The sequence below is a fragment of the Aphidius gifuensis genome, linkage group LG3 (assembly GCF_014905175.1).
Source record: "Aphidius gifuensis isolate YNYX2018 linkage group LG3, ASM1490517v1, whole genome shotgun sequence".
In the NCBI taxonomy this organism is placed as follows: Eukaryota; Metazoa; Arthropoda; class Insecta; order Hymenoptera; family Braconidae; genus Aphidius; species Aphidius gifuensis.
In genome coordinates this window covers 21175677-21187991 of record NC_057790.1, presented here as the reverse complement: position 1 = coordinate 21187991, position 12315 = coordinate 21175677, and the positions used below count along the sequence as shown (strand labels likewise).

General features: G+C 22.3%; 1 protein-coding gene across 2 annotated transcripts; it reads left to right on the top strand.

The window, feature by feature from the left end:
- The first annotated feature begins 204 nt into the window (after nucleotides 1-204).
- LOC122852742 (protein FAM214A) lies at nucleotides 205-12226 on the top strand. 2 transcript variants are annotated; one of them, XM_044152701.1, is made up of 4 exons: nucleotides 205-645; nucleotides 6438-6676; nucleotides 6825-10015; nucleotides 10099-12226. In XM_044152701.1, exons 2-4 carry the CDS (start codon nucleotides 6440-6442, stop codon nucleotides 10265-10267), a joined length of 3597 nt encoding a protein of 1198 aa, XP_044008636.1. In that variant the 5' UTR covers nucleotides 205-645; nucleotides 6438-6439; the 3' UTR covers nucleotides 10268-12226. The 2 variants fall into 2 exon arrangements, with proteins under 2 accessions (XP_044008636.1, XP_044008637.1); XM_044152702.1 differs by lacking the exon at nucleotides 205-645 and adding an exon at nucleotides 5949-6285 and having other exon boundaries at nucleotides 10099-11453.
- The last annotated feature ends 89 nt before the right edge of the window (nucleotides 12227-12315 follow it).

Sequence of the window (12315 nt, the reverse complement as noted above, 5' to 3'; positions counted from 1 at the left end):
CCAACTTGATAAAAAAATTCCCTAAAATATAATTTAAACAATAAATTAATAAATAAATATTAAAAATTAAATTTATCATTATAATAATAATATTTTATCATTTGAAATAATATTAATAATAAAATATTAATGAAATATAGATGATAAAATTATGAAAATCTTATAAATTAATAATACAACTAGGAATATTTTTTATTTACTTGATGGTTGCAATGTTTCCATTGCAGAGAACTGTCACTTTGCCTGGGTCAGTTGGCAACAGACCATCGGTGGTTGTGTTTCATTTTAATAATATTTTTTTTTTTTTGTTATACATTGTCCAAAGATCCACACACTACACGAGGTTTTTTTTTTTCATTTATTTGTCTGTTTTATTTTTTATTTTGTGTTGAATCATTACAATAATTGCTTCTTTTACTCAATCTAAAACATAAGTGATTTTTAAAAAACATTTATTGCGTTTTTAATATTAAAAACGCCATTTAATTTTATTATTTAAAAAATAAAAAAAAATAAAATCCATTGTGTAGTTTTTATTGAGAGGTGTGATAATATGGACATGGATTCTGACGAAATTATTTGACCCAAGTGATCAGCTCCTTGCTCGGTTGATTGTGTTATTTTTTGTCAGTTATTACCAAATCGGTAAGTAATATATTACAAATTAATTATTTATAATAAAATTATATATTGTAGCACACAATGACGCTAGTTACTAGCAAAAAAAAAAAAAAATATTGTGAAAGTGTTGTTGAAAGTCCGTATGGGACACCATATTGTACAAGGAAAATAATTTTATTAATTTAGACAAGAAAAAATTATTGCTAATTATTAGGAAAAGAAAAATTTCCTGTTATTATCATCATCATCAATGAACGTCAATGTTATTATGACTAGCATGTGATTTAATTAATAATTATTATATTTTTTTTATTAACATAGACAAAGACAATAATATGGAAATATCAAGGACATGCATTGATGTAAATAATGTCATGTAACATATGACAATTAGCACACCTATATATTTACAAATTGACAACACTCTGTTACCATCCAATTTAATGTCAAATTTTTTTTTTTTCTTTTCTTTTTTCAATGATCCCTTTTCTTGCGCAAACTCCCTTCGTTGTACCTTTATTATTATTAAAATTCATTTGACCCTTTTTTTTTCAACTTTATTTATTTATATCTCTCAAGGTTTTAATATCATCTTGCTTCAGTTTTTTTTTTTTTGCTTCTTTTTGTGTGTTGTCCTTGTAAATTGAGCTTAAGAAAAATTAAAAAAATTAATGATATATTTTTATTATGTTTTTTTAACATGTTGTCAAGACACGTACAGATTTTATAACTATGCTAGAAGTTAACTATGTTACTCTATTCAGAAGAACTGTGACTTTACTTGACCTACATTTTTATTTTTTTTTATTTTTCAAATCAAAATGACGTTCAATGGTGCACTTGTATAACACACACCTTATTATATTTATTAATTTTATTTCGACATAAGACCTATTGTGATGATGATGATGGCCAATCCTTAATTTTTTTTTTATTATTAATTTTTTTAAATGTTAATTATCATTTTAAAACTTTCACGAATATTAATCTCTTTAAATATCACGCAAATGTATGTTTTATTAATTATAATTCTTTCAAGACCTATGCCAATGATTTTTTTCTTATCACTGATAATGAAATTTACAAAAAAATAATAATAATAAAACATTTTTTTTTTTTCATTTATTATTCGTCAATATTTACTTTCTCAATATTTTATCTTTTTTTTTGCTTTCAGTTAAATTGGATATTTTTTTCTTTCGTATATAAAATAGATTTTGTTTTTTAACACATTGTGTAATACGAGATATTAATGAACATTTATTATATATTTTTTTGTAATTATAATATTTTTTTTTTTTCATTTATAGATGATGTAGAAATTTTTTTATTTAGTAATGACGCATTTCCGGGTTTGTCATAACGGTATATATTGTATCAAGTTACAAATTCCATAATTTAAAAAAAAAAAAAATCTAATTACTCTTTATATTAATAATAAAATATATTGATATTTAAATATATTTTTTTTTTTTTTTTTGATGGATTGAATTGATAGATTATTTTCAATACGATAATGTTGTCAGCAGGGATACTTGCATAATGTCAACATAGTAAATGCGGGTTAACCCAGATATATTAAATGCTACACAACTAGAGACTTTGGAAGCTTGTGTATATATCTATTATATACCTTTCTCCATTGCCTCTAAATACGATAGGCCTAAAATCAAGTAGTCTAGAAAAAAAAAAAAATACAAAAATAAAATTTGAAAGAAATAAATTATGAAAATTGAATGTAAAATATAGGTCGAAAGTATATCATTTACTCCAATTGAAATATAATAAATAATAAAATTAATAAATTATTATTAGCATATGAAATTGCAATTATATTTTTAATAAATTTTAAAAATTATTATGGCTATATTAAATCTATGCATGGTTGTTTTTTTGTATGTGTGTTTTTTATACATGTATATTATTTTTATTTGCAATGTCGATTGCACAAATAATACTTACTTGTATATAAATTATTGTGCTATCTATATACTTTAATCTATTTGTTAATAAATTTTTATTAAATAATAAATTTTTTTTCTTTTAAATCATACCAGTGAAAGCGTATAAATGGAAAGGAAATAACTGGAAATATATATTTTTATTTTTTTTCATATGCACATTTATATCTTTATGAAAATTTTAATACGCCATTTTGTTGAAGGAGTGAAAGGACACGTGCTTCGATAACACGTGTTAATATATACATATATATATATAATTATTAATAATTTTTTTTTAAATAAATGAAGCAAACCAAGTAAAAGTAAAGATTAGTTTTTTTTTTTTTTCTTTTTTTTTTTTATTTAAAAAAATTGTTTTAAACTTTCATTTGGTAAATTTTATTTGACGTTTATAATAATATCTGTAAACATTAACATTATTGTTTAAAAATTAAAAATAATAATTTATTTTACAAAAAGAAAAAATTAAAAAGAAAAATTTTAGATTTTATTAAATAATTTTTTTTTTAACAAATAATTAAAAAAGTATAAAATAATTAAATAAATTAAATAAATTAAATTGAAAAATTTTCGTATATATTTTTAGTGTTATTTAAAAAATAAATAAATAAATAACGCATGCGCATTAATTGTGCAATCAGCTGTTTTGTCGGCCATCTTGTAGGGCTCGTCCCAGCTGTGCGGGCTCGATCGGACAGCTGACCTCGCCACCACCCACCACCACCACCCAAATCACAAATATATGTTTATAAAATTAAACATACACATATATAAAAATTAAAAATAATCCCCACTCTTTTTTTTTTACTAGCTGTCATTTAATTTTCCTACTGTCATTTAAAAAAGATTTAAAAAAAAAAACAATTTTTTAAATGTTATATAAAGTTTTTTTTTTATTGACACTCTATTTCAAAATATTTATATATATTATTCATGACATTCAAATTGCTATTTAAATTAAATCCCTTCTCTTGTGCACTCTTGTGTATATTTAATGCAAAAAAATATGCAAAATTTTTACGATTTAAAAATAAAGGCTTGAGTTGTATTTTTATCAATTTTTTTTTTTTTTTTGGTAGATAAAATCAATAAAGCCTTGATATTCTTGATTAATTTTTTTTATAACAATTTTATTAGTTTATTTGTTAAATCAATTTGTTAGTTTTTTTTTTTTATTTTTTTATTTCCTTTTTTAGACAGTGCAATATTGACAAGGCGAAACACAAAGGTGTCCTTGCGTTTGTTACACGAGAGCATTGAATATCATGTACACGTGCATAAATGTTGCGCAATGAAAAAAAAAAAAAAAAAATTACGTCGACGTTTGTTATACACACTTGATTATTAAAAATATATAATATTTGATTTTTTAATTAGAATTATCATTGTGTTAAAATTTTCCTTGTTATTTCCTTTTTTTAAATATCAAAAAAATATTCATTTTTAAATTAATTTTATTATTTATTTATTAATAAATGAAAAATAAATTTTAAAACTCCCGCACAGTTCTTAGCCTGGGGTCTCAATATCAATTAAGATATTTTTAATATACACATGTGTAGATAAAAAAAAAATATATATATTTATGTGTGTATAAGATTGATTGGATACTTGACTCTTGAATATTTTTGCATTTGAATATTTCATTTTAAAATCAAGCAAATATTTTAATCGTCATTGAAGTTTGTTTTTTTTTTTTTTTTTAAACTAATTGTTTATTTTTTTTGTTTATTTTTCTATAACAATTACTCCAAAGTTAGTCATTATAATATAATAATAATAGACACAAAGAGAAAAAAACATTTGACCTTGATTTTTTAATTTGAGTGACGTGTAATTTGTAATTATTATTATTATATTTGCTTATTCATTTAAAAAAAAAAAAGAATATTTAAATTTTATAATTTATTATTGTAAAATCACTTGTTATTATTTTTTAAATATTTTATTTAAATTTATATTTAGTCAATTTAAATCCGGTATATTAAAATAAATTTGTGTTTATATAAATTTTGCTTTTGCCAGTTTGATTTGTTTTTTTATCGAAAAAAATTCATGAAAAATTTATAAATATATATTTCTATATAATCAGATAAGAATTTTCATTGAAAAAAAAATTTTTATTTTCATTTCAAGTATAAAATTTTCCATCAAGTATTTAGATTGAGTTTAATTATATTTTTTTTTCCATTTCAATATTACAAGTGTATTTAAAATGTGATTGTATGTATCACTTGAAAATACTTGATAATCCATGTCTTGATTTTTTAACAAAATGCCACATAAATTAAAATACTAAATTTATGATAATAATAATAAATAAAAGCTATAAATTATATCAATAAATAATAGGCAATTCATAGTGTAATGAAAATAATAAATAACAAATTGAATTTTGTTAGAAATGTGAGTTGAATATAAAAATACGTCACTAACAATAACAAGATAAAATTATATCAATACATTTTTTTTTTCTCCAATTAAATTTTCCATTTAAAACATATAATATTATTCTATTTAATTTAAATTACACTAGCACTTACTAGTCTTTCTACTTATTACCAAAAAAATAATATATAAAAATAAAATTGTAAAATTATTTTTTGTTATTTTTTCTTTTCTTATTGTCGAGCTCCAATTCAAAACATCCGTTAAATAAATTTTTTCAATAAAAATTTATATGCTTAAAAATTGGGCTTCCTCTGGTTCCCTCTGTTTTTTTTTTTTTTTTTCTCTGGTTAAATTTATATAAAACGCACAATGCCCTTAATCAACCAGTGTTTCTCAATATCTCATTGGAAAAAAATAAAAAAATAAATTAATATAATTAAATTCATTAACAAATGTTAATAATATTTTGAATGTAAATCATATATTTAAATGCGTAAATTGTATTTATATATTTAAATGTTAATATATATATATTTATTGTACATTTGTGTATACAAGTTGTTGTGATGTACATGAAATTCGAAGCAAGGGACGTTGAACCTGCTGTGTTCGCTTTGTGTCTGGCCCCAGTAGTTGTTGGTTGAGGTGAACGAATCCCCTGCTAACAATTTTTAACGTCCTCTTTTGCTACCCATCTATATATATTTTATTTTATTTTTTTTGATCATATTCTTCTGCCATTGACTCTCGTTCAATATTATTTATTAATAATATTGAAAATTTATTTTAATCAATTATTAACATGCGAGTAAACAACTTGTATTTTTATTCAATAATATTATGACAATAATATTCCACGTGACTTGGTCATTGTCATCATTATCATCGTCATCATTATCATCATCGTCATTAACATCGTCATCACAATATTATGAGTTGTTTATTTCAACTTTTCCACATGCTTCTCAGTTTGACAAAATCTACACTTGCTTGAAAAACTTGTTTTAAAATTTATTTTATCATTTTCCATGTGTATAGTTAATAAATTAAATAATAATTATTATTATTTATTAATATTATTTTTTTTTATATTACGTTTTTTGTTTTTAATTTTTGTTTTGTTTTTTTTATTTTATTTTCAAATGAATCACAAAAGTTTCTAAAAAGTTTATTTTATTTTAAAAAGTTTATATTGAGAAAACAAAGAATTACATTTGCGCATGACACTAAATGTGTAATCACCCATCAGAAAAGTTCTTTGTATTTTTTTTTTTTTTTATTATATGATTTTTTGGAAGTCTGTCTAAACGTGAGAATTTTATATTTTCTTTATCTAAATATTATATTATCAGCTGTCGTGTGTGCATGATAGCTATTAAAATAATAAAAATTAAAAATATAAATATTTATTAATAATAAAATAATATTAATTTGTTTTATTTATTTATTTTTTTCATTAAGAAATGTATTGTCTTGGTGGTGTTACGGAGAGCTCAACAATGACAACAATGAGTACATCACCACTAGGAAGTATGAGTGCAAATCGAGAAGGTATTTTGAGTGTAATCCGAGCACTTGGAGTATTAGTATGTGAAGGAAGAATTCAAGGTTCACCACGTGGTTATAGAGAAGGTCCACATTGTGCTGCACCACTTCAATCACCAATAAATCAACATAATTGTAAAAAAGATGATTACATGGTAATTAATTTTATTTATCTTTTAAAATTGTCAATTGATAGAAAAATAATAATACATAGTCGTTATTAGGTCATTGTCCTTAAGAAAATAACTGTTATAATAGTTGTTTAATCATTATTTATATATTTTGTTGTTTTTTTATTTACAGTGTAATAGATATGTCATACTGGTTAAAGAAATAGCTGATAGAACAGCAATGGGTACAAGTTTATGTGTTGAAGTATTTATGTGTTCTGATTGTCCATGTGGTCTTGCAACAGCAACATGTAATGATCCAGTATCATCATCAATACCATCAACATTATTACAATGGTCAAATACATCAGAAATTGTACTTGAATATTGGTGTATTAAAATAGTATCAAGTAAAAATTCAGAAACAATGAATATTCAAGGTTTATATCAAGCTGTACGTTCACGTTTACATTTTAGTCAAATTGCTGCATGGTGGTCACGTAGTAATGGCACAAAACCATCATATATATCAACACGTATTGTTAATAATAATCAAGATAATTTACGTAAATTTCGTGAAACACCAATTAAACATACATTTCCATTGGCATCAATTGGTGATGGTAATTCAGTTGAAGTAACATTATGGGCATTACCAAGACTTGAAGATGTACCAGAGCTATTATGTACAATTCATCAATCAATTGCTGTTGTTAATAATGATGATGATAATGTTGCATGTGCATTAACACCATCAACAACAGCATTGACAGCAATAACAACAGCAGCAACAGCAACAACAACGACATCATCATCAGCATCATTTTTAACATTAAACAATGGTAATAATGATAATGCAAATATGATATTACCAATAATTGTTGATGATAGATTACAAACATCATGTGAACAATCTGGTAAACATCATTGTCATTGTGAAGATGAAGAAAGTAGTCCACCATCACCATCAATAAAATTAAATGGTGAAAGAAAACGTAGAAGATCATTACCATGTGGTCCATCTGATCAAACAACACCATCAACATCAAATTTTGGAAATAATAATTTATTATCATCAGTATCAGAAGTAAATTCAACAAATAATAATAATATAATTGATAAAAATGATGATAGTAATATATATTATGATGATAATAATATAATGAATGATAAATTAACAAGTGATAATTTAAATTATATTATATTAAATAATCATGATAAATATTCAACAATAAATTATCAATCAAATAATGATGATAATGATGATAATAATGAAAAACGTTATAAACCATCATCTGAAGCTTGTATACATTTTGAAACATTAAAATTAACAAATGATAATCAATTATTAAATAATACAAATAATAATAATATTGATAAATTAAAAACAAATGTTATTGTTAATCCATTTTATTCAACAATAAATAATCCAGGACCATCAAATTATAATAATAATAATCAATTAACACCATGTAACGTTCATAATAAAATTATTAAAAAACCACAAGATATTATTGAAAATAATAATAATATTAATAAAAATAATAATGAAAAAAAATTAATATTACCATCTGGTGAAATAACACATTTAATGTCAAAATTATCATTTCCAAAAGATAAAACAAAAAAATATATTAAAGATGAAGTTGGTATTATTGATTGGATTAGTAAAGTACCAAATAGAGTACTTAATGTTAATAATAATAATAATAATGATAAATGTATTGAACAAGATAAAAATAAAAAATTTAATAGTAATAATTGTAATTTAGAATTAAGTCAACGTGAATTTAATGAAGTATTGGCTGTATTAAGAACAAAAACAACATCAAGTAAACGTCGTACACCAGTTAAAAATCAACGTAAAAAAGATAAATATCAATTTGATGAACAAATAAATATTAAAAATTCAACAATTAATAATATTAATAAACAAAATAAAAATAATATTAAAACAAATACAATTATTAATTATAAAAATAATAATAATAACGATACAATATTATGTGAAAAAAATGATAATAAAGCTGATATTTTACTTGGTGCAATATTACGTGTTAATGATAGAAAAGGTTTAAGTGATATATCAAATGGTAAATGTACAATAACATCAAATTCAATTGATTCAACATCAACATCAACGTCAACATCAACAATAACATCATCATCATCAACAACGAATGACGATGATGATGGTGGTGATGATGATGATGATGATGATGATAAACAAAGACAATTATTATCATTAAAAATAAAACCATTAGATGATGAAAAATTTTTACCATCAGTTATAAATAAACCATTATTACGTATTAAAAAATTATTTAAAAAAGAACAAGAGCCAAAAATTTATACTGATATATCACAAGATGATGATGATGATGATGATGACGATGGCAATGCTAAACATGATTTACGTAAATTAAAAAAAAATAATAATATTAATAATACAGTAAAACGTAAAATTGATTTTGCTGATTTTAATATAGCATATGAGCCACTTGTTAATGATACAAATAATAATAATAATAAAACAGATGAAAAAAAAATGAATAAATATGGCTGTGAAACAATGATTAATAATAATGATGATAATGATGATGAAGATGATGATGAGGATGACGAGGATGTGATAGATAAAGTTGATAATGTATATTATGATGATGATATTAATGATAGAAATGTACCATCAGTTATTGAACAAGAAAAATTTAGACGTTCACTTGAAAATGCAGCATCAATGGTATTTCATAGTAGAACTGGTTTACCATTAACATCAAGTCCAGCACCATTAAGAAGAGGTCATTGTTGTTTTGATTATGATAGTAGTTTAAATACAGTATCATCAAAACGTAGTGCTATATTTGAATTAAATACACCACCAAGTCCAGGTGCAGTATCATTAGAAGAAACTGATCGTGAAGTTGATAATATATGTTATAATAATGATAATAAATTAAAAAAACGTTCATTATCATCACGTATACGTCCACAAAGTCATGCATTACTTGGTAATTTTGAAGAATCAGCATTAAATGGTAGACTTGAGCCAGTATCAACTGTTCATGGTTTTACTGCTGATATTGGTGCAAGTGGTTCATTTTGTCCAAAACATAGAAAATTACCAGTAACTGTATTTTTTTATACACTTGGTGATAATGATAAAGTATCAACTCCATATTTAGCTCATATTAATCTTGAAAAAAAAGGTTATCAAGTACCAAGAAGTGGTACAATACAAGTTACATTATTAAATCCATTAGGTACTGTTGTTAAAATGTTTGTTGTACTTTATGATTTATCTGATATGCCACCACGTTCACATACATTTTTACGTCAACGTACACTTCGAGATAAAACATTACGCTACCTCATTCATCTCAGGTTAATATGAAATTATTAATAATTTAATATATTATACTAGCTTTGATGAATGTATACTAATAATTGTTAATTTTTTTTTTTAGATTCATGTCTGGTAAATCTGGAAGAATTTATCTACATACTGATATAAGAATAATAATATGTAGAAAATCAGATGTTGATACTGCATCAGATTTTGGATTAGAACCACAAAAAGAATTGAGAAGTTATATACACGGTCCTACTAATCCAAAATTTTCACCAAGATGCTGAGCCTCGTGGTTTATAACGTGGGGATGTTGTCAACCTTTTCGTATATCTAGTCCTACCCTCAGCGTTCATGTGTAATTTATTATTTGACAGTAAACAAACGAAATATCTCAAAATCAATAGTTAATTATAAAGTCAATCATTGTCAATTCATTATTAAATTATCAAGCAAAATATAATAATGACTTTATTGTTTTTGAATAAAATTGTAAATATTATTTTATTTTTTTTTTTTTCGAAATTTCAAATACAATAATAATAATTCATTCACGTTTACTGAATTTATACTGCCATGGGTAGCGATTCTATGATAAAACAAGAAAAAAATTTGTAAATAAATAAAAGTAAATTAGAGATTAATATTCAAATTAAATAATATATATATCAACAAAATTAATTAAATAATAATAAAAATATTTTCCTTGCCATTATGTTGATGAAAAAATAAAAAAGAATAAAAAAAATATTTTGGAATAATTTAAGATTTAAAAGAAAAAAAACAAATAGACAATTAATATTATTAATAATATAAAAGAACACATTTTTTTGTGTCTGTAGCACTGTGATGAATGTATTGAATAAGTATAAAAAAAATATAAATAAATAATAAATTACATATTTAAAATGGATAAAAATATTCCATAATTATATTTATCTTTAAATGTCTTATTTATCGTATTTTTAAATCATAAAAAATTGATAGTTGAAAAAAAAAAAAGTTATTTTTAAATTAACATCACTTGTTGCTTTAAAAATTTTTATTTCAATAATAATTAATTCTAATTTAATAGCAATAAAATTATCATCGAGCATAATAATTAAATGATTAATAATTAATATAAATTAATAAATTAATTATTAATAATATTTTAAAATATTATGTGGTTCTTGTAGTTTTGTTGATGTTAATAAATATATTATGACGAAATAATTGTTTGCATAAACCACTGCCATGGCGTCCTGTATTTTTCATAGAATAAAACAGGCTCAAGGAAATAATAATATAACAAATAATTAAATACAAAAAAGGTTTATGAAACTTTTAAAAACGTTAAAAAATATAAATTAGTTTTAAGTGAGGCTTCAAAATTTCAATCTTCACTATCATTTTTAATCAAGTTAAATAAAAAATTTGTGTTCAGCAGCTTAACAATGAATATCAAAATAATTTAAAAAAATAATTCTTTAATAGCCAGTGTGATAAATAAAAAAGTTCTTGATGTTTTGAATGATATATTTCAAAAATTAATTGATGATAAAAACATAACAAAAAATTTAAAAAAAAAAAAAAAGTAATTGCTTCTTTATTTTTCCATCAATATAAATGATGTTGTAAATAATAATAATAATATATAAAATAATCCTATATTTTGTGTACACGAGGTGCCAAATTCGCATGCGTTATTTTTTAGTTTAAATTATTTTTAATCAAGTTCGCATATAGATGAATATAATTATTTTGCATATCGATATATATATATGTATATTTGTGATTATATTGTATGACAAAAATTTTATTTGCAATTTATGTATGGTATAGCTTTATTTGCAATAAAATTAAAAAATTAATCAGCTTTATTCTTTGAAAATATGTTAATTTATTTGCAATTATATATTACGTTAAAATTTTTTACAAAAAATTTAATTAAATGTGTCATTACGTGAATCTTGATAAGAAAAAATTAAAAAAAAAAAATTTGATAATTTTTAATGATAAAAATAAAGCCAAAGTAATTATTACGAAAGATTCATAATAAATTTCGAAAAAAAAAAATATAAAATATGACATCAATTTGAAGCTAATAATTAATTGTATATTTTATTTTTTTTTTTTATAAAAACAATATACTAATTTATAAGTTTTTTAAATTTCATTTAAATAACACCAATTTGACATGCGTGTCCTAGGTCACTTCACATTGGCTTGGATATATATATATTTTTTTTTTTTTAAAGCGCAGATATACATAGGCCAGCTGATGACTTTGGCGGGAGAATTGTGGGAGAAAAAAAAAATGATAAAATTGTTGATGCATGTGTGTGTAAGTGTG

Coding starts and splice junctions, on each gene's coding strand:
- LOC122852742 (XM_044152701.1), top strand. CDS start 6,440: ATGTATTGTCTTGGTGGTGTTACGGAGAGCTCAACAATGACAACAATG. Junction 6,677..6,824: donor GTAAAAAAGATGATTACATG/GTAATTAATTTT, acceptor TTTTATTTACAG/TGTAATAGATATGTCATACT. Junction 10,016..10,098: donor CGCTACCTCATTCATCTCAG/GTTAATATGAAA, acceptor TTTTTTTTTTAG/ATTCATGTCTGGTAAATCTG.